At 43.1% G+C, this 23,223-nt stretch overlaps 1 protein-coding gene and 1 pseudogene across 1 annotated transcript; both read left to right on the forward strand.

Moving 5' to 3' along the window:
- The first annotated feature begins 620 nt into the window (after positions 1-620).
- On the forward strand, positions 621-20,965 carry TNFRSF11B (TNF receptor superfamily member 11b). The gene is made up of 5 exons (XM_066623312.1): positions 621-650; positions 7,749-8,118; positions 16,141-16,338; positions 18,337-18,561; positions 20,577-20,965. Exons 1-5 carry the CDS (start codon positions 621-623, stop codon positions 20,963-20,965), a joined length of 1,212 nt encoding a protein of 403 aa, XP_066479409.1.
- LOC136649921 (5S ribosomal RNA) lies at positions 18,013-18,126 on the forward strand (annotated as a pseudogene).
- Positions 20,966-23,223: the final 2,258 nt, after the last annotated feature.

The following is a 23,223-nucleotide window of genomic DNA, read 5'->3' on the forward strand; positions in this document are numbered from 1 at the left end:
AAGTTTTGGAGCAATTTTTCAGGCCAAAAAAAAAAAAGCATAAAATGTCTAGCCTTGGTTAAAAACGTCAGAAGCAAAGGAAGAGCTATGAAAAATGGTTCATGGAGGCAAGTACCCTAAAGGCCAGAGTCTCAGCAAGGTATTTTAATGCCTGCCTTTCTATTACAGGCAGGGCTGCAAATAACTCATCCCTTGTTGTCTTGGAGGTGAGTCTACACTGGACTCCCCCTCTTTGCCCAGAAAAGGGGTGGGCAATCACACAGCAGAGGCGGTGGCTAGCAGACAGTAATTAGTTAACCCATCAGTGTGTCCAGATCCTGACACTCCCTTCTGGGTTTTTTTTTTCCATCCTGTGGTTACATAGCACTTGGAAGAAGTTCCGTGAAGTCATCCTCAACTTCTACAGGTTCCTTTTTTGAAAAAGAAAAAAAAAATCAGAAAAATTGATTGTGGGGAGGGAAAGCTGAGCCAAGGTTTCCTGTTGCAGGGGGCCGTAGATCTATATAAAAACAAGCCTTTAATGTGCTGGGGCAGTCTTTGCAAGCTGCTAAGAGACTGGAACTCTCCCTCACTGCCTGATCGCGTTCCCAGCTCCCTGAGGTTTCTCTAAAGCGACCACAATGAACAAGTTCCTGTGCTGCACACTTGTGGTAAGTCCTTGCCCAGAGACAGATGATTTCTTTGGAACGGAGATGACCAGTGTGTTGATAGGACCATTCTCCCTATTCTCCGCTGGGTGGGTTTTACTCTTTGCATCTTTAATAAACTTGCTAGAGCTTCTTTAAAAAAAATGCTGAAAGCCCTTTTGTAGCAGAGTAACAGATGGAGCATTTTGGCAACTCGTTTTGTACAGACTCAGTCCACTGATCTGTCTAGCTCAGTGTAGTTCACTTTGAACCGTTGCAAACTGTCAGATATAGACTCATATTGCAACATCTGAGACCTTTTCTGCTGGAGATACCAGGGATTGAACCTGGGACCTTCTGCACACAAAGCCTCAGTGTTCTAGTACCACTGAGCTACAGCATCAATCCAGTAATCCTGATCACCATATAATGGTACTAATATCCCTGCAAAAGTCATTATCTGTTTCAAGGTTGTGGGTAGAAAGGACTAAAAAGGCATAGGAGCAAATTCTGTGGGATTGGAAGGGATTGGATTGGAGCAGCCCTATATAGTTTATATAGTTTATATTTATATGTATGAACCAATGAGACTACCTCTTTCAGTGTCTTGTGCCATCATGTTCTACCCCAGTACTATCTACCCTGATGAGCCATGGCTTTTCAGGATCACAAGCAGAGTTTTTTTTCCCCTAGAGCTTGCTACCTGTGGACTCTTAGGTGCCAGGGATTGAATCTAGGACCTTTTGCTTTCCCACATTGAGTCATGGCACCTCACTGTAGAGACAGCCACAGTCCAAACCTTTGCGCATCACCTGTGCTCAAGCACGGACATTTCTGTGCTGGGCAAAGCCTCACTTGTTCATTCCTATTGCGTGTGTGGCGTTCTCTCTGATGTTGAAAAGCATGAGGTAGGTAGGTCCTGAATGGAGTTTTATTCTGTATCAATATGCTTGCGTGTATGCCAGAGTCACTGATTGCTCTGTGCATGATTTTTGAATCATTTCCTCCACTCTTTGGGTTGCCCTCTCAAGGAATTTGAGGAATAAAGATGCTTTTCTTCAATGAATGTCCCAGCCTGGGGATAGGGCAGGTTATGAATCAAAATCTCCAGATGTCTTTTGAAATCAGCCTTGGACTTCATAGCAAAGTGTTTGTCTTCTGAAAAGCAAGGCTGCACTCCTATACATATTTTCCTGGGAGAAAGCCCCACTGACCACAGTGAGACTTACTTCTGGGTAGACTCACATAGGATTGTGCTGTAAGTCTCCAATTTTGGGGTCCGATTTGATGCCAGAATAATGTTACTCTCTAGGATATGATCCATTACAAGTAATGTTACTATAATGACAGCTATATTCCAGCTTGGGAAAAGAAGAGAAAGGCTAATCTGAATGCTTTCTTTTCGCTGTCAGCTTGGCTTCGTGCGCACATTTAGTGGATTATGTATATGGTAGTAACTGTGGGGACAGCAAACCTTTTCTGTTCTGTTTTCACATGAGCTACAGGGTTTAAAAACCATCCACTAGGAAGTTTTCCTACACAAGCCCCACTGAAACATTCTGAAACATTAATTTCATATTTGTTGATTAAACAGTATAAAGCCTATGTTTGTGTTTACAAAAATGCACATGCACATACAAGCACACGGGGGGGGGGGAAGGAGAGAGAGAGAGAGAGAGAGAGAGAGAGAGAGAGAGAGGTGACTTTTAACTATTCTATTAACTAGCCTATTAATAGACTTTTAACTATTAAACAAGTTAAAAGTTAGTCAAAGCTCAATGCACTTAAATCTTCCATTATTTTTGATGGGAGATTTAAGCATTTGCTTAAATTAGTGAAATGGTTAATTTTGGTTTAACTGTACCTATGATTTGGGAATGTCCATTCTGAACAGTTGGTGGGGCCGGGGGGGGGCAATCCTTCTGCTGCGTAAACCCTGGTGGCAAGAATGGGAGTGGGGCAATGCCTCAATTGTATGCACTGTGACATGATACAGCCACCACATGGAGTCATTATCTCATGAAAGAGCTCATGAAACATCCCTGATAAGGTGGGCACTGAGTAAGGATTGCCCCTCATTTACCTTTCCTTGGGCTGAAAAAGACTTTTGTGTATTTCATTGTTTGCTTGCCCCCCCCCCCAAAAAAAATCACTAAATTAACTAGAAGGGTATATGCCAACAATTATTGGGATGAAGAGCAGCTACTCACTGTAGCATTCTATGCTCAAGTATAAATGCCCAAGTACAAAAAAAATGTGTGGCATAAAAGCTGTAGGGCAAGATGTGCGACTGTTGAAAAGAGCTGCATTTCCCTTTAAGAAGCACAGACAGTACTGAAAAACTGGCTGGGGCCTGTCAGGGCATCGCACATCGGGTCTCCTTGCGCTGTCATTTTCCATAGCGGATGAGTGGGTGGATTGTCAAGCACGGGATTGCCTCAAACCTTTGTCCACTCAGCACTATCTCTTTGGGATACTGTGAAGGAGGTTCTCTGGAGCTACAGGTAGCCTTAGACAAATAAAGACTTCTCAAAAGTATATTGAATGAACAGCATTCAAGACACAGAACTAATTCACAGGGAAACCATATAAGCAGGGATCTTCTTATGAACTTATATAAATACAGAGTTTGATCCCAAGTTTTCACTTCGTGAATGGAAGTTCATTCCATCCATGGAAGAGCTGTGCTAAATGAAGGATGCTTTCCTGAACTCAGCTCTTTGGGTCCTGCTCACAGAGGTGGTCACTAGCCTAGCTGGCTTTAAAAGGGAATTAGACAAATTCAGAAAAAGTAAGTCCATCAATGGCCATGAGTCATGACTCTATATAGAAGCTCAAGGTTCAGAGTCTGCCTAGCATTGTGAATAACAACTGCTGGCAAAAAAACCCAGGATGGATTATGGGCTGCTGACCCTGCATTGTCAACCATACCACTGGCTCATCAACAAGTATCTTTCACATTTAATGGTGGCAGAACATGCAATTTGTGGGTTTTCTGACTGTATAGGTAAAGCTAGTCATTTTGCTTTCACAGACGCTAGACTAGAAAAGGACTGAGTATCTGCTATTTTCTTTGCTGTCTACACACTATCTATCTCTAAGGAAGAAAAAAAAGAAGTTCATAAAAGGTATTGTACAGAATATATTGTGAATCCCTAGGACTCACAGCAACACCTAGTGGATGAAAAGCTTAGTAAGAACTAGGAAAGGTTTATCAGAGATGAATAAGCAGAGTCAGCTATAGTGACAGTCTATATTTAGTTGCATTCCATTTTAATTTTTTCATCCACAAAGCAGTTAAACTGGAATACTGGGAATAAGCAGCTCAGTCTAATGCATGGTTTCTCATTTCAGAGAAATGAGAATCTTGCTGTGTTCAGTGGAGTTGATTACCAGGTAAATGCATTCTGGATTGTACCTTTAGGCTGGTCGAAACTCACTGCAGAGCACTGCTGTCTACATGTTTACCAATCTCATGGTTCCACTGTAGCTAACACACCCCTACTATAGGGTTATTTCAAGGAACTCAGGATGGTGTACATGTTATGGATTGTTCCATTATCTCATTGCAACAGCCCTTCAAGCTAAGCAATGCCAAAGGATACCTGCTGGCCAATCCAGCAGTGAGATTGAGAGACTGGCACTCGGGTATCCCTACTGAAGTCCAATCCACCACACCACAACACCACAATGGTTCTTCCATGTCCTAACTCTTAGGTATGAGGTTAAACTGCACTTTAGGCTCTCATCCAATTGCTTACCTTCATACCTGCATATCTTGATCTCAGCTCTGGTTACTGGAAAGGGAATGGTCAAAGGGTTGTGGTGTGTTGATGTATGAAAGTAAAGAGGCTTGGCATGACAGCACACTCACCCCAAAGATCACTGTGCGTTTCAAAAGCATGCCCATTCAAAATATTCTCTTCGTCGCTCTCAGACAGTTTACACCTGCAGAGACCCCATTGCTGTTCTGCTCTTCCCAAGCAAGTTGGGTTAAATGAGCTGTAGCAAGACATTGTCATCGCATGGTGGAAAGGAAAGCACAGGATGACAAAGATTTGCTGACACAAAGATGCCTTGTAAAAAGTGAGTGAACAAAGAGTAGCAATTCCAGAGTAAACTACTAGTGTCAAAGTTGATCAAGCACCCATCTGTCATCACCTGGGATTGCTGCATTTTTCTTCCTTATCAGCCCTGATTCTGCTCAACCTAGTGTCACCCTAGCTCACCGCTTTGTCTGCCACACTTCCTCTTGGGCTCTGTCTTCTTCCTTCTCCAATCCACGGAGTGAGAGGAACAGAGATTGGCACATCACCAAGTAAAAGGGGGCAGCATTTGGCACGCCGCCACAGGCTCCAGGTGTGGCTTTTGGCTGGAGCTTAACTATGGCAAAAAAGAGAAAGCCATGATCTTGCACTACTCCTTCCTGAGTTTTTTTTACCTTTCATTTAGCACAGATTTGGAAAGATTTCTAAGACCAAATGGTCTTTTTTAGCCTTCTATGCTGTATGCTGGCTTTCAGCGACAGAAGAGCTCGGACGGGGAGCTCTTTCTGTCTCAGGGTATATACATGCTACGCTGTATGCCTGTACGTGTGTAGATAGTTTTGTGTGAATGACTGTACTTTTTAAAAGTGAAACTCTCAAATGTAGCATGCTGTTGTACATGCATTGAACATAATGTTTGAATAACTGTAGATGTGTACAGAATCAAGAGAGCGCAGGAAATTCCAAAATCAAGTGGTAGGGAGTTCCAGAGACTGATGGTCAGCATCAAGAAGGCTTTCTCACATGTCACTGCCAGCCTCAGAGGGTCACAGGCCAATCAAGAAAGCCAGTTTCTAGATTTAGGGGAAGGGTAGATTCATATGGAAGAAGGTAGTCCTTCTTGATCCTAATTGTTCCCAGTAACTGATTGGCTGCTGTGTATACTTATAGAATGAGAGAAGCACTTTTCAGACATTGTTAATGCATATACAACAAATCTACACGCGTGCTGGGGGGAGACACTGTGGTGGCACTCTGCCCCAGTGCCCACACACTCATTTTACTGTCTGAATAATTCATTTACAGACAGCTGCATATGTGGATGAGTCTTTTCCCCATGTCTGGGCATCCTTGCTGTTAACTTAGATGATACCCTTCCACCCCCCACCCCCAAAAGAAAAAGGATTTGACATATTCATGATCCACCACTAGCTATTAGTTTAAGAGAACCTTCAGGTTCAAAGGCAGTATATCTCTGAACACCAGATGCCAGTGACAAGTAACAATGGGAGGTCATCACCTTCATGCCATGCTTGCCAATCCACATTGGGCAGATGGGCAAGGCTGGAAACAACACCCTGTAGCAGCTGGATTTTGATCCACAGGCCATGATTATGTTTTTACGTTATGCAGAAAAGCAAACGCCAGAATTGAGAGATTTGGCTCTGGATCCCATCCAGACCTGACTCTGGATTCCATCCAGACCTTGGCAACAGTGGCAACATTTCAAAGGCAAAATATACTGCAGGATCTGTTTGGGATTCGAAACAGAGGCAGCTTTATCTGTTTCAGAACATGCAAACATTCTTCTGTGGTCCATGTGAATCTCCAGAGCCAAGGCATATAATAATTATATTTTTATATGCCGAAAAACTAGTTTCTTCACTTTCATAAGTCTGTGATTGAAAGACGCTTGAAGACATTTTGGTTGTATTTGCATTGTCACCCAAATCATTTATTTTTTTATTGTGGGGGAGGTGGATGGGGGGGTGGGTGTGAGCAGGAATGGCTCTTTGCCTTCCGTTTGAAGATCAGGGGGAAGGATGTGTCCAAGTTCTGGAGGAAATTAATATAGCTTTGCTTCTCTTTCAAAATCCTCCTCTGGAAAAAGAAAAAAAAAAGAAAGAAACTGTTCAGACCTGCTTTTGATCCTGGGGCATTTCTGAAAAAACACAAAAACTTAAGACTCTGTAGACATTTCCATCTGCAATTTTTAAACAGAAACTCCGCAATGCACTGCAAAATGCAGCCACAGAATGATTGAATGTGTGAAGAAAGGCAACACACACCATACTTCTCCTGTTAACTCAGCTGTTTATTGCCAGCCACTCACTGGAAAATCCCAGGGTATAAAAACTTACAGCCCAATCCTATTCCCCCACCACAGTATAGCATGCAACCCTCCAAAAATGTGCGCGCTGCATGCTATGACCTGAAGGCAAACTGAAGGTAAGTATGAGCCCAATCCTATTCTCCCCCCCCCCACACACACACACACACAGTGCAGCTGGGCAAAAAAGGAGCATGCTGTATCCAGTGGGGTGGTGGTAGTGGATCAGGAGGCTTTGAAAAGATTTAAATCCTCTTACCCCTCCATAAACCTCTTGCTCCACAATGGGTCTCCTTGGACCTGCACAAACTCTGATGGCTGTGGAGGAGTCTAGCAATGGACAGGAAGGGCTGTTGCCTCTTGTGCTGTTATAAATCCCTCCCCCCAACATCCCAATCCACAATAGGATTGGGCTGTAAAATACACAAAGCACTACTTGTCTGTTCTTTACAAGTGAAACTGTGAGCAATTTTTAAAACACCGTTTTGATAGGTGTCCTTGTTTAGGGCAGTACAATTATTCCAAAGGCTGGTTCTGGCTCATGAGGTCTGTAACCACCCCTGCAGACATATTTCCTATATGGAAAATGCATCCACATTGAACTTTGTGAGCAACACACATGCGGAATGCTGTGTGATGACACACAGTTATTTTGTTGCATACATGAACAGTGTACTTGATCTAGGAAGAAACTGCCAGGTGTGATTTCCACATGTGACTTTGTGCGTACAGCATAATTCATGTGTGCACACTCACACAAGTATTACATATAATGATTTACATGCAAGTTACATGTTAATTCCGGCATGGACATACTTAATATATAGGCAACTTCTTTGTTTTATTTATTTAAAAACTACACTGTAATGTTTAGCCCCCGAATGGACCCTCAAAATTATTTACCCACACAACAAAAATAAAATTATAGTATTTTGATAAGGCATTAAATGTGTCTTCAAAGGGAAAGCAATGTGTTTCAAAAAATAAATTTCAAAAATGGGTGTCTTTTTAAATCTATTCCATTAGTTGTTGGACATCTCTGTGAAGTGGACTGTCCAGGAGACTCTTCGTCCAAAGTACCTCCATTATGACCCAACGACCTCTCGCCAGCTGATGTGTGACCAGTGCCCTCCTGGGACCTATGTCAAACAGCACTGCACTCTTTCCTCAGAAACAGAGTGTGCCTCCTGCCCAGATCAGTACTATGCCGATGAATGGAACAGCAACGATGAATGCCAGTATTGCAACGTGGTGTGCAAGGAGCTCCAGTACGAGAAAGAAGAATGTGGCAACACCCAGAACCGTGTTTGTGAGTGTATAGAAGGCTGGTACCTCGACCTTGAATTCTGCGTGAAGCACACAGAATGCCCTCCAGGGTTTGGAGTCGCTCAGCAAGGTAGGTGCTTTTTTTAGTCACTTGCCCATGGCAAGGAAAATCACCTCCAGGTAACTTTTCTCATACCTTGGGAAAGAGTGAATTTGTACGTGTGTGTTTTCCAGGCCACAAATGGCTAATATCCAACAGGCAGGGTAGTAAAACCGGCATGGGATAAACCGGCACTGCATTCTGGATCTCCAGGTTCAGAGGTAGCATGCCATTGAATACAAGTGGCTGCCAGAGAGCAAGACCAGGGAAGTGGGTTGCCTTCATTCCCTGTCATGGGCATCCTGGAGACAGCTGGCTGGCAACTACAGGAAGCAGGACACTAGGCTAGTAGCAGCTTTGGTCTGATCCAGCAGGACTCGCTGTGTGAACTTGCAGTTAAACCTGGGTTCAAATCACCATGAAGCCATTGAGCTCACCTGGTGATCCTGGACCTCTCAGCCTATCTACTTCACCACCAGTTCAGTTTCAGGTTCAGATTATACTATTGCCAGTTTGGGTGATACTTTATTATCCAAACTGGCCACATAAAAGGTACGTGTGCCTTCACTGTGTGCATGTTTCTCACTGCTTGCAGAGTCCAGGGCCATTTTTCTAAATCACGCAGGGGGTCGTTTCATCTGAACCGTCACTCTACACAAGATGCTAAAGCTGCTTTAAAGTTGCACTTTCTCTATCTACAGTCATTCTATCTGGTTGCCTCTGAAGAAGAGGGGAGAAGGGGCCCCACCACTGGCTCCACAGAACTGGCAGCCATAGGCTTCTCCCCTCCTGGATCAGACTCCTTGAATGCACTGTCAGAAAGGCAGGATAGAAATATAGCAAGTAAAATAAAAGGAACTTGTGACACCCCCCCCCCCAAGCTAAAGATATCCCATCACCCATATATGCTGCCTTTTTGGGGGGGGAACTGTAAACCTTCTGTTTTCCCTACTTGCCTGTGATGGCAGAGAAAGCGGTTGTGGAGCTTAAAGTTTGTGAACTGAGACAGGCCCAGATGAAATAGACGGATAGCAAATTTATTGCCGAGCTTGTGAAAAAATAGTCATCCTCCTCCTAACATCCCCCTGGACTCTTGCCAAAGGTAATGTTGCACGCAGTGGCAAAATGTTCTGCTCTTACTGTAATGGGTAATTTAATGGCAGCAGCAAATTGCATTCTAATGAGAAACATGATGGATTGTCCTCTTTTACAGGGACATTATCTGGGATGCAGTATTTATGGGTTATAACTAATAACATTTTTCACTCGGGAAGAATGCACATTCAAGCCTCCCTATGTCTTGACAAACAGCAGAAGTGTTAACTGATGAAGCACCCAGAGAATAATTATAACAATATTAGCGTAGCAGCAGAATTGTTGCAAAATGTGTGGCAACAATTAATTACCAATGTCATAAAGGGATCCTTACTGAGATGTTATTAGCAATATATTTTTTAAAAAGAAAAACAGTCAACTCTTGCCTTGTCAGACAAGCTGGTAACATGCTATATTTCCAGAAGGAAAAAAAGGCTGTAGCAAAGCTTTAGAAAAAAGCACAACACAATGCTGCCACACTGAAAAAACTAGGAGTTTAAAAAAAATTACTGGGAATTCTCATCTTGAATGAAAAACATTGTACACCTCATCTGTCAAATGACTCAGCCCACTCTGGCCCTCTCACTGACTTTGGCTGAGAAGACTTTCAGACCAGGCTTCTACCTAGTTACATAGGTTGGTAGCTTGTGTGCTTTTGCAATGCATCCATTTTTTTTAAATATCTCCTAATTCTGTGTTTGCCTCTACACACAGAAACTTCCAGCATTGCCAGGAGGTGTGAGAATTCTTGCGATTCGAAGTTATTAAGGGAAAAATACAAAATACCCCCCAAAAGCTACATTTTAGCTCTGAAATAAAATGCCTTCCCTGAGCAAATAGGACAGACAAAAATATGAGCATGGATACAGAATTCACAAAAAGCTATGGAAACCATTCATTCATTTGGGTTGCATTCAGACACTCTTCCAAACCATGGATGCCATACCGACAGTTGGGCAGCCAGAGCACAGCCAATAAATATCACTGCCCACCGGGCACTACTCTGCCCAGCCAGCCTCACTCACAAGGCACTCTGTGCATCAGGGCTGTCATTGCGCCAGTGTATTTCAAAGATTGGATTGGGCCTTAAATTAGCTTTTAGCATTACTATAGTCACTTCAGGGGAACTTTTTTTTTGGGGGGGGGCTGGGAAGTGGGATGTAAACTTATAAATAATTTCTTAAAAATACAATCACTAAGATCTCTTTGGTTGGTTAACCAGAGCCATGTGGGGGAAAAAAGCCTTTCTGAAGATACACATGAGAATAACATCTTAACTGCCAATGTTCAGCTTTCAAAGCTACAGCCATTTGTCACTTAAATCATGTAATATCTCTAACTGTTATTTGGTGACTCTTTCAGTCCCCAGAATTTTAAACTGTGCGATCATGCCCAGAACTAAAATGGCAATTTGCACCAGGCAACTTTTTTCTCTCTCATTTTTGCATGAAGGGGCCAACTTGGCAGCAGAATTCAAAACATACCCCCCATTTTTACCGAAGGGCATAACCATGGACAGCTGTCCCTTTTGTTGTGTAAATATCTTTCCAACTGTGTAAACCGAACACTAATTTATGTAAGGCGAGTGTTCTCTGCACCCTAGAAAGAGACATGAGACTTGCCCATCTCCGACTGATGTGCTGTTATGCATGAGAAGTTCCAGGGGCAATGCTTGTGGAGTTTGACTTCTTTTGGAGGACAAGGAATGCTGGAGACTTATGGTGTTTTCATAGTATTTGGCTTATTGAAAAATACATGCTATCAGAGGAATCAATAAGCATGATTTCTTCCTCCAAGGCATGTCCTTTGGATAGAAACCATATGGAGCTTCTGTGAACCAATTATCAGCTCTCTCTGACTCTGATTCAGTCCATTCCCAAATCTGCAAACTGAGGTGTCTTAAGAACATAAGAACATAAGAACAGCCCCACTGGATCAGGCCATAGGCCCATCTAGTCCAGCTTCCTGTATCTCACAGCGGCCCACCAAATGCCCCAGGGAGCACATCAGGTAACAAGAGACCTCATCCTGGTGCCCTCCCTTGCATCTGGCCTTCTGACATAACCCATTTCTAAAATCAGGAGGTTGCACATACATACACTTCAAACATACACTTGCAGTCTAGGGCAAAGCCATGCTCTGCCCCTGCCATGGTGCCCATTCAATAGTGCATTGAATGCTGTCACTGCCACCACTGATGAGAGTTCAGGGATTGGCCTGGCTGGGTGGGTCCCCTAATGGGTGTGGGTTCTTGACTGGCACACCCCTACATGCAGGCATGCACACACACACCAATTTATACTTGCCTACCCTACTAAATGCAGGAAGGTCACCTTCTCAGAGCTCTGAGGGTTAACATTCAAGAGAGATTTCTAAATATCTCCTTCCAGCTATTAGCTTCCATTGAGGCAACACTGACCGACACTTTTGGGCCATTAACAAGTAATCTGCTTCACAAGGGGAATGTCTAGAAAAGCCATTTTCAACCACTGTGCCACGGCACACTGGTGTGCCACGAATGGTCCCCAGGTGTGCCGTGGGAATTTGGGAAAGGGTCATTTATTAGTAGGGTCATTGGGAGATGTTTGCCCCCCATTGACAGCAGTGTGCCTTCTCAATTGTCAAAAAACAGATGGAGTGCCTTGACCATTTTAGTGCCTTGCCAGTGTGCCATGAGATGAAAAAGGTTGAAAATCACTGGTCTAGACAGTGGTGACAGCATTCATCACTTGTTCCCATTCCAGTGACAGATTCCAGTAACAATAGGACACTAACACTATGCTACAGTGTGCGACACTATCACAGTCTTCCATCTTACGCCACTCCAAATTGGTCTTAGGATTCAGAAACCTAACTCAGTGACCACCTTTGACGGAGATTAAGGTGATCGCCATATCAAAGAGCTGACTGACTCACCTCTGAGAAGGATGTGAGCACAGCTGGAGGACCACTTCGAAGAGCACCTCTCCCCTCACTTTAACAGAGTATGTATGTGCTCTCCTAAGCTAAAACATCTGTGTAAACATCATTGTAAGAAAAACTGCAAATTCTCTCCTTTCCCTTACAATGAATCGCCACTGTTCTTAGCTGTTGACGGCAGAGAGAGGCTTGAAAAATCACTAAAAAGAAGTTATTTTTCATATTTCTCTCAATTCCAAAAGATGCACTAATGCCACATACATTGGGGAGGAAGGGGGGAAAGTTTTTCCCATTATGGAATACTGATTCATTTTAATTAATTTTATCATTATTTTACATTCCACTCTTCCCGTCTACATTCCACTCTTCCCGTCCTAAATATGGGAACGCCCAGAGCCTCTAACAATCCATTAAAACAATAAAAACATGTTACAACCAAACAAAAGAGAAAAATTGAAAACAAAGCTAAAAAAAAAAAATCAACACAGCACCAAAATCAACATAGTAGCCAGCACTACATAAAAAAAGAACATAAGAAGAGCCCTGCTGGATCAGGCCAAAGGCCATCTAGTCCAGCTTCCTATATCTCACAGTGACCCACCAAATGCTTCAGGGAGCACACAAGACAACAGACACAACCTGCTTCCTGGTGCCCTCCCCTGCATCTGGCAGTCAGAGGCAGCCTACCCAAAAACCAGGAACTTGCACGTACCTACCATGACTTGTAACCTGTGATGAACTTTTCCTCCAGAAATTTGTCCAATCCCCTCTTAAAGGCATCTAGGCAAGATGCCATCACTACGTCCTGTGGCAAGGAGTTCCACAGACTAATTACACACTGGGTAAACAAATATTTTCTAAGCATCTGTCTGCTTAGACCAGCAATTCATTGTTTTTCTTCTGATAGCACACTGACTTCTATGGTCTTCTCTATGGCATTTGCCTCTGGTGATGTCACTTCCAGCTTCCGGGAGACTTTTTGGGGTTCTATAGTTCTGTTTCTAGGGCAACTGACTGTAATAACATGTCTTTCCCTCTTCCTCTGTCAGCTCTGTCCCGTCCTTCCCTTCCTAGAGCAGGGACAAATAATTTGTGACTATAGACAGTTGCCCTAGAAACAGAACCACAGAACTCAGAAGAGTTTTTCAGTGATTTTCAGCTGCTGTTCTCCAAACTTCCATAACACACCTGCGGACATTTCATTGCACACCAATGTGCTATGGCACACAGGTTGAAAATCATTGACCTAGGCAAATACATTTTTAAGTGCCAGTTGCAGGGATGGGGAGGGAGCTTTAATGTCACTTTGCATGCCAGGAAATTCCATGTAGTGGAGGGTCACCTCAGAAAAGGCTTCACACAGGAAAGACTCACCAGATGACCTCAGTGTGGCAGTGAAAAGTACCTCGAGAGGTGGTAGATTCTCCATCTTTGGAAATCTTTAAGCAGTGGCTGGATAGCCATGTATTGGAGATGTTGTAGTTGTGGACAGTCTGCATTGGCAGGGCCTTAATTTATTTAATAGGTTTCTATCCTACCTTTGCTTAGTAGGCGCTCAAAGCAGCAACAAAATACAATAAATACAAGGTATAAAACTCAAATTGGACTCAAAGATCTTGTAGGTGCCTTCCATGATTCCATATGGGAAATCTTATGGACCTAAACCATTTGTCATTTTTAAAGGTGATTAACAGCTCCTTGAATTGTGTCTGGAAATAGGAAACTAATGCATCAGACAAGAATTGTGGCATCCAATTGACCAAATTCACACAGTTCCATAGACCAAATGGCTTAAGTAAATCAAATGGTTCCATCTACATCCTAAAAGTATCTGATGATGAGCACAGACAAGTGTCCTTGGGTCAGGAATTATACAAACATGAGACCTACTGGGAATACCTATAAGCTATAAGCTCTAGGCTTATACCATAGTCTTTCGAGACTGAAGGTTGCCAACCATTCAGGAAGAACGTCCCTAAGATAGGCTGAACCCAAGCTATATTATAGGATTTTAAAGATCGGTTACAGGATTTGGGTCCAGGAAGCTACTTGATACCACGTACAATGCATGGAATTTACCGGCCAATCCTGAACCTGATGGCACCCAGATCTCTTGCAGCATGAAAATGGTGAATGCCAGATCCTGTGGGCACAACAGCTACCAACAGGGTCTCTTCAGGGGAAGGAAGTGTTTGCTCTCTTTCCTTGGGAAAGACAATGGGTCTTCTTGGTTCTGCACCCTTGTTTGAATGGGCACAGAGTCGAGGTGGCCTGTGTCAGGTGATCCAGCTCAGAAGGGGAGTTAGGATTCAGCAGCAGAGGCTGCCACTGTCCCTGTTCCCTTCATGGGCCAGATCCTCCCCTCCCTCCCTCTGCCCTGTTCTGCCCACTCTCCACCTCTTCCCCCACTCCGAAAACACCACCAGCCAGTGTTGGTAGAGCGCCTGCCAGCCATCTTCCTGGCACTCTCCCACTGCTGGCACTCCCTACTTCCCAGGTGCTGTAAATGTGCTTTATGGCACATCCAGAGAGCTGGTGCTGAGCAGCAGTGCAGTAACAGAGTTCAGGACTGGGTTCTTAGTGATAGTTCTTGCTGTGTGTTTTGAGATCTACACAAGCTATGTACAGTTATGACCACAACAACTTTCATTCTTGGCATCCTCGCCCATATTTAATTCATCATCATAAATAATTTAGTAAAAATTAGTTTATAAAAAGTAAAACTGGAAGAGTAACAATTACCTGAAAACTTATAATCCGGACACAGCATCTGCCATGTAAATTGTTTTACTATTTCAGTTTAAGCAAATATGTATTCTACATAGTTGTGTTTTACATTAGCATTGCATTTGGGGGAAAATTATGCAATAATCTAGCCAGTCAAAAAAAGCAGGATCAATATGTAATTTTCACACTGTTACATTACAGAGGAATGACTTGCCTTCAAAATCTTTGGAAATTCATTTAGCACATCCACCAATCTTTAGATCCCTGATTTTCATATTTGAGTTAAATCCAGATCAGCTAATGCAAGCAAAGTATTATTTACAAAGGAAGGAGAGAAAAGTGTAATATGCCAATTTACTGAAAAAGTTATATTTGCATTCTATTACTGTTTACAGATAGGAGGGGGGGGCTGTTTCGAAGGGGCTTAAATTGGGCTAGTCAACCCTGAAGGCTCCAAGTCCACTGCAGCAAGCCAGCCAGTGAATTACAGACCACCAGGTGCTTGATAAACCTTTTTGGTGACTCCAGATGGGCTGCATGCAGTCTGCAGAAAGTGAGTTTATTAAGCGCCTGGCACGCTAAAACACATGGCTGCCAGGCCACATATAGTCCATTGGGATATAAGCATTGCAAACCTGATGTAAGGAACAGAGAGAATTTTGTTGAGTTCACGAACTGATTTGTTGACTAGAGAGTGGGAAAATGTTTGAGGAGGTTTAAGGTTTTGGAAAACCTTATTCTTTAAGGTTTTGGAAAACTTGTTTCTGTGTGAAGATCCATAGGGATAAAGTCTAGTAGTCAGCCAGTCTGAGCAGAGTTGATCCTGGAATCAGTGGGATTTCCAAGTGGTGTCCTGTTGTGCCAATTTAGTTTCAAGTGAACATAGTTAAACTGCATGTTTGAATTATGCCCTGCACAGAAAGTTAGGCCAAAAACTTTTGTCTACAGCAGCAACTTTTCTGTGTGGAGGGATTTTATTTTTTTGCCATGGAGGAGAATTCAAATTGCATTGTCCCACATACATTTTGAACTGTGACCACTCTTAAGAACCCCAATACTTCCTAGTGTGTGGAAGATAACTTACAAAACAAATGTACATAACACCTAAAATGGCAGGCAAACAATCTACATTGGAACATAAACATTACTTGTCAGAAGGGACACTTGGAAATTCAGATATCAAACAAGAGTGAAAATCTGAATGTTTCAGTTCAGTCTTTGATGTTGCCTTTCCACAATGCAGGAAAACCTTGAAGCGTCGTATATGAAGCGGTTGTCTAATGCTTTTAACATTTCCTTTGTTTTCCCAAGGAACCCCTGAAAGTGACACCATCTGTGAGAGGTGCCCAAAGGGCTATTTCTCCAATGAAACTTCTCCTGAAGAAGCATGCCATAAATACACCAACTGCAGTTCGCTGGGCCTCATAATGGTGCGCAAAGGAGATGCCACACGTGACAACATGTGTCAAGAAGATAAAACAGACAAATCAGATCAGCAATGTGAAATCGGTATGTGTACATTTGAACAAAGCAGAATTCATTTTTGTGAGTGCATTTGTACTTCAGCTTTGGTACAGCTTGAAGCTGGTGGACAAAGCTCCTTCATATAACACATAATTAATTTAGGAAACTCATCACTGCAAGACGGAGTGATAGCCATGAGCTTTGATGAAGCCGACAGCACTAATTTTTTATAAGGACTTGACCCATTTATAGGGTCTAATGAGGTGTGACTAATAAGTCTAATAAGCGACTAATAAGTCACTGATAGGCCGATCAGTGACTATTAGCCACGATAGTGAAATGAAACCTCCCTGTTCAGAGGCAGTATCAGATGCTAGAGAATCCGGGAGAAGCCCTCACGCCCTGGTTGAAAGACCCCCAAAGCATCTCTCTGACATAAGTTGGAAACAGAATACACAATTAGATGGCCTTGGACCAAGCCAGCAATGAAATTCTTATATTCTCATGCTTTCATCAGGCAGTTAAGTGTTTCCTGTCTTCACTCCTTTTCTCTTTCAGTTCTTTTTCGTTAGCCCTTTCCTGACTCTGAGCCCTTGTGATGTCCTGTATTTAGAAACTGCTTTAAAATGAATCCCTTTTCCCCACTCATCTTTCCATCCTAGCTGATCTTTCCTTCCTTCCTCTTCTATCTTTTCCTTCATCATTCTTCTGTCATAGTTAGATGATGAGCCTCTGGGCAGGGGTAGTTCTTTTCAATTATTTTTGTCCAGTACGTAGTTGGAGGCACTGTGGAATAGAAAACGGAGATGATAATGATGTGGAAAGACAACATACTATGAATACAACATGAAGATAGCCATTATCAGTGGCTGTGACAAATAGCGCTTAGGTAACAAGTTGTAATCTGGGGTGCTTGTCTGGGTCTATGTGCCACAGCAAGGCTGTCCACAACCTATGGTCCTGCTATACTGTATTAGAGATGTTTCCAATTAACTGCTAGCATGGCATCATTCTGCCTTTCATGAAAATTTCTCAATACACTAAATGGGGATGGGCCATAGCTCAATGCTAGAGCATCTGCTCTGCATCCAGAAGGCCCAATTAAATCCCTGGCATCTTTAGAAAAGAGGTGAGATGGATCCCTATTTGAAACCTGGAGAGCAACTCAGTACAGACAATACTGGCCTTCATGCCTCAGTGGTCTGACTCAAGATAGACACCTTCATAAGTGATTAACAGCCCAGTCTTACTGGGCCTTGCCACCAGTGGAACACATGTTCTGTGGGCACTGACTGCTGCAAAAATGCAGTAAAGCGCTTTCCAGCAGCTTGTTGAGTGGCACGCTGCCGGGATGCCAGCAGGAAGACCAGAGCCTTCCAGAGCACATCGTTGACTCCCCCACTAGAACAGGTAAACCAGTGGGAGAGACGGAAAGGGTGGGTAGAAGGCAGAACAGGGGCAGAAGCATAATGGGGCTCAGAGGCTGCAGGAGGGGGTAGATCTGGCAGTGATGGTGCACACTGGATCCTATTCCCTCCAATAGCAGCCTCCCCACCTACTTTCTCTCCTTGAACTTGCACTAGTGAAACCACTAGCACAAGTCTAAGGTGAACCATTGTGGAGCAGGAGGCTTGTGCAGGGGTAAGGGGGTTTAAATCCTCTTTCCTTACTGAAGCCTCCCAATCCACTCCCCCTGGCCCCACTGGATATAGCGCACCTGTTTTTGGTTACCCTGCACATGCCCAATCTCATCTGATCTTGGAAGCTAAGCAGGGTCAGGACTGGTTAGTACTTGGATGGGAGACCGCCTGGGAATACCAGGTGCTGTAGGCTTATACCATAGTCTTTCGAGACTGAAGGTTGCCAACCATTTTTTTTTACGGGGGGCGGAGGGCAAGGATAGGATTGGACTATTACTATTCCACAGGATCTAAGATGTCAAATAGTGCAGGTATTTTTGTCTATCAGAGTACAAGCGATGAGTGGTCAAAATAAGTCAGTTCTTGAAAATTCAGTGTACTTATTATGGATATTTTTTTTTAGATGTATCCTTATGTGAGGAAACAATCTTTAGGTTTGCCATTCCTACAACCATCACACCCAACTGGTTGAACATGCTAACAGACAGTCTGCCTGGCACAAAGATCAGCGAGGAAGCCATAGAAAGGATTAAGAAAAGGCTCAGTCCTCAGGAACAGACCTTCCAGCTCCTGAAATTATGGAAACAGCAGAACAAAGCCCACAAAGCGGTCAAGAACCTGATACAAGGTATTGTTACATACGGTAAAAATGGAGGGTGCCTATACAGATACTGTGGGCCAACTCACATGAGATGTTTGTTCTGGCTATGAGACTACTGGTGCTATGATGCACGGCTTTTCAGATGGCCAATATAATAAGATGAAGCTGGCCATAATGACTGCATGGCACCCAAACGCATAAGAAACATTGTGCATATCAAACATGCCACCTGACTCCTTCTGCTACAGCAGGCAACCATGTGATCATAAGGGTTCTCAGCTTCCAAATACTCACTGATCTAATCTGGATGAACCCAGAAGTCCTCCCAACTGATAAGAAAAGGGTAATTTATTTACAAATATTTAAAATACATAGCACTACAAAGGTACAGAATACCGACAAGCCATTCAATATTAACACATAGACTCTTAACAAAACTAATAAAAACAACATCAATCTTTTACTAAGAAGTCTTTCCCCCACAATGCATTCTAAATATTATTAACTTCCCCAAGAAAGCTCAGCCTCTCCCCACCAACTGGAAGAGGTTTTATCAGTAATGCAGCTCACACCCCCTTCCTTCCTGTTCAGCCTCACAGATGCCTTCAACTCCCAATCACAGGCCCAATCATCCCAGGTCAAGAGAGGGGGGGAAAATCTCAGCTGGTATTTAAAGTAAAATGACCCCAATTTCTACCTTTCCATGACAGTGAACAATCACACTTCATCCATCACACCACATATTAGTTCCAGTTGTGTGCAGATCTTGTTGTCAACCTTCAGTCTCGAAAGACTATGGTATCGCGCTCTGAATGGTAGTTCTGGAACAGCGTCTAGTGTGGCTGAAAAGGCCAATTCGGGAGTGACAATCCCTTCCATACCGGGAGCAAGTGCAGTCTGTCCCTGGTCTGTCTCCCTGGCTAGGGGCCTTCCTTCTTTGCATCTTTGCCTCAGACTGCTGGCAAAGTGTCTCTTCAAACTGGGAAAGGCCATGCTGCACAGCCTGCCTCCAAGCGGGCCGCTCAGAGGCCAGGGTTTCCCACCTGTTGAGGTCCACTCCTAAGGCCTTCAGATCCCTCTTGCAGATGTCCTTGTATCGCAGCTGTGGTCTACCTGTAGGGTGCTTTCCTTGCACGAGTTCTCCATAGAGGAGGTGTGCAGAAGATAGATGAAATTGGAGGAATCCCCAAATCTGGCTTTTCTGTTCCCAAGTACATCTGAGAGCTACAGGAAGGACATGGATATGAAACCCTGCGTGTGTGTAATGGAAGGATATTCATGAAATAGTGAAGCACTAAGAGATGAATGGTATCAAGGCTAGACTGGACAGTGAGGGGAGACAGCAGACATGCAGACCATTTGGGATCCATGACAAATCTGCATTACATGCCTACACTGGAGAATTAAACCAGATTGTCATGGCTTCTTTCAAGGAATTCTGAGATTTGTAGTTCTGTAAGGGAGCAAATCTATCTAAAATAGACAAAATGGTTAGTGCGGGGGTGTCAAACCCATTTCATACAGTGGAATGAATAGCATTCATGGCACTTGCTGCGGGCTGGAAGTGACACCAATAAGCAGGTGATGACTAGATATAAGCACTTTTTTCACACCTAGTCACTCATTTGACAAATGACAATGGCAAAATGGCAAATGACAGAAGAGAAAATATGCAAATTCTGACCATATTTTCGAGATAAGGGAGAGCCCAATTATCACACAGGCTGTCCTTTCAGCAACGCTGCTTCTGTCAGGGTGTCACTGAACTGAGAGCAGCTGATGGTCATGCTGGAGAGCTCAATTATCATGCGGGTCCAACAAAGAGAGCCTGCTGGCCTTATGTTTGACATCCCTTGGCTAGTAGTGACCCTACCACAGCTCCTGGGGTTCTTTCAGTTATTTCAGTTCACAGTGTAGATTTGCTCTTGACTGCAAGAACAAACAACCTCAAGGAAGAGTACAAAAAATCTGCAGGATAGAACTTTCTATCACAATAAGTGCCAATAACCAAGTTTTTTTTTTTTTTTTTTTGTGGTTTGCAGGTACTGATGTCTGTGAAAACAGTGTCTTGAAACACATTGGCCATCTCAATCTAACCTCCGAGCAGCTCAAGATTCTGATGGAGAACTTACCAGGCAAAAAAGTGGGGAAAGAAGAAATTGAGCGTATTTTAAAGATGTGCAAATCCACGGAACCAATTCTCAAGCTCCTCAACATGTGGAGGATAAAAAACAGAGACCAAGATACCATCAAGGGCCTCACATATGGGCTGAAGACCTTGAAAACCTACCACTTTCCCAAGACGACGATCCAGGGCCTCAGGAAAGTGGTCACATTCCTGCACAGCCTCACAATGTACAAACTGTACCAGAAGGTTTTCTCAGAAAGGCTTGGAAATCATATCCGCCTGGTAAAAATGAGGCGTGCGTAGCTTCACTTCTCTGATTTTTCATTCTCCACTTGCTGCTAGCAGTAATGATTCAATCTGGAAAAAATGTTTTCCTGTATTATGCTTATTTATATTTATATGTCTGACTGGGATAGTGCAGAACTATCTTAGGTTTTAAAAATTATCATTGTTGTTATAAAGCTGCAGTCCTGATCTGGAATTTTCTTGTACCTCCAAAATTCCCAGGGGGGTGCAAAGAAATACAGAAATGGGTTTTTTTTTTTGCACCCGTATTTGCTATTTATATCCACTGAGAATCAAGAGTGTTGTATATATTTATTGACATGGCAACAGTTTGAGATTAAGGGTTGAAGAGATGATCACTTCTCAGCTGGTCACCAGTTGAGAAAAAAAAAAAGGAAAGTTCCATATGGCAAATCTAACCACCTACGGAGAAAAGGAAGAGGCTTTAGACAGAGAGGAGAACAGTTGTCTTCTCCCACTGTGTTCCAGACCATAGGAATGCCTATAGAGATATAAATAAGCAACCTCAACAAATGCTGTTGAAATACTGCCTTAAAAAAAAAATTAACAGTACCATGTCAGGCATGTCTGAGTTCCATTGAGCTGAATGGACTGGATTGTAAACTTCTGGGCTGTAGCTGGAAGCTACTTTTCTTCATGGAAGGTCATCTTCTGTGAATGCAGTTTTTCTATGAATGGAAGGAGCTACTGGCCACCAAAGTTTGTTATCTAACCCACTAAGATTTATTTCCAGGTAAATGTGTGCATGATTACGGTTTCAAGCTGCAATCACATTACCTGGAAGTCAACCTTACTGGATACCATAGGACTTAACTTTGGAAGAAATATACTGTAGGATTGCACTGTTCATCTTGAATATCTCTAAATGTGTTGTGGGCCCTGTCCTCTCCTGCTGACATCTGAAGATGTACCCCTGTGGATTGAGCAGCAACATAATATAACCTTCAGTATGTTGCATAGACAGAGCTGCCAGGCAATCATCTCCTTATGTGGTTAGAAGCACCATGTGGAAAGCTTTCAAACACTGAGCGCACAGCAAGGAGTCGTCTGTTTCCTCCCTCAGCGTACACTGTTTATTTTCAAGCTAAAATGAACGAAGAGGTTATTTATAAGTCATAAGCACATGATGTTCCATAATAGAACCTTCCTTCATTCTTCTGTGGATTTTTAAAGATTATTTCTTTGATCCGTCTGTATAGATCGCAGTATCTTCTCAATGTAATTTCCTAATTAAGCTTTTTTTAAAAAAACACAAAAGAAAAGAAAACTGACATGGTAAAAATATACTGTTACTGAGCTATACATGAAGTATTGCATGAGGATGTGAATGTACCATATTTAAAAGATGGGTTTTCAAGCTGGATTTTGACTATGTTTTATAAAGCCATTACATTTTTTTTTAAATTAATACTGTGGTTTGTTTTTTTGTTGCTCACTGTTATTCACAATACATGAATCAATGTACATGTTCCATAGAATCATAGTGTTGGAAGGGTCCTTCAAGGCCATCTAGTCCACCCCCTGCTTGAAGCATGAAAATCTTCTCTACAGCATCTACAATAGGTGCCTGTCAAGCCTCTGCTTGAAGACCTCTAGCAAGGTAGAACCTCCCTTGGTATCAGTTTCATTTTTGAACTGCTCATTCCATTATGTAATTCTTCCCAGTATTCAGCCAAAATCCTCCTCCCCGCTTAGTGAAGGAAAGTCTAGATCAGTGGTTCCCAACATTTTTTCACTTGTGTACGCCTTGGCAGCCCATTTTCATAAATTGTACCCCTCATATTAGCCCCACAAGGCGTTCTGATACAGACCTGCCTTTTTCTGCCATTATTCAATTTGTTTTCAAGTACCCCTAAAGGTCCTGGCAAATACCCCTGGGTGTACACATAACCCAGGTTGGGAACCACTGGTCTAGATCAGGGGTCTCCAAACCCCGCCCAGGGGCCAGATGCGGCCTGCTGCCAGCTTCTATCCGGCCTGTGGTCAGCCTCTGATCCCCTGACAGCCTCTGGCCAAGTTGACCAACCACAACTAGAGTTGTGTTTCTGGGGTGGGGGAATGGGGGCCATTTAAGTGTGTGCTTTATTTCTTGGGCTGTGTTGGTGCTTGGAGAAATCCTGGGCATTTGAGCCCATTCATTTATTAATTAATCTAAGTTCCATCTCTAATGTATTTATTTAAATTTTATAATTTAATTTTTTTTCCGGCCCTCGACACTGTACCTGTTAATTGATGCGGCCCTTCAGCCAAAGAGT

This window comes from Tiliqua scincoides, chromosome 4 (genome assembly GCF_035046505.1).
Source record: "Tiliqua scincoides isolate rTilSci1 chromosome 4, rTilSci1.hap2, whole genome shotgun sequence".
In the NCBI taxonomy this organism is placed as follows: Eukaryota; Metazoa; Chordata; class Lepidosauria; order Squamata; family Scincidae; genus Tiliqua; species Tiliqua scincoides.

What these genes read in the sequence shown, in the direction of transcription:
- TNFRSF11B (XM_066623312.1), top strand. Translation starts at nt 621, where the DNA reads ATGAACAAGTTCCTGTGCTGCACACTTGTG. An exon ending in TCCTGTGCTGCACACTTGTG is followed by an intron (nt 651 to 7,748) that starts GTAAGTCCTTGC and finishes CTATTCCATTAG; the next exon opens with TTGTTGGACATCTCTGTGAA. An exon ending in AGATCAGCAATGTGAAATCG is followed by an intron (nt 16,339 to 18,336) that starts GTATGTGTACAT and finishes ATTTTTTTTTAG; the next exon opens with ATGTATCCTTATGTGAGGAA.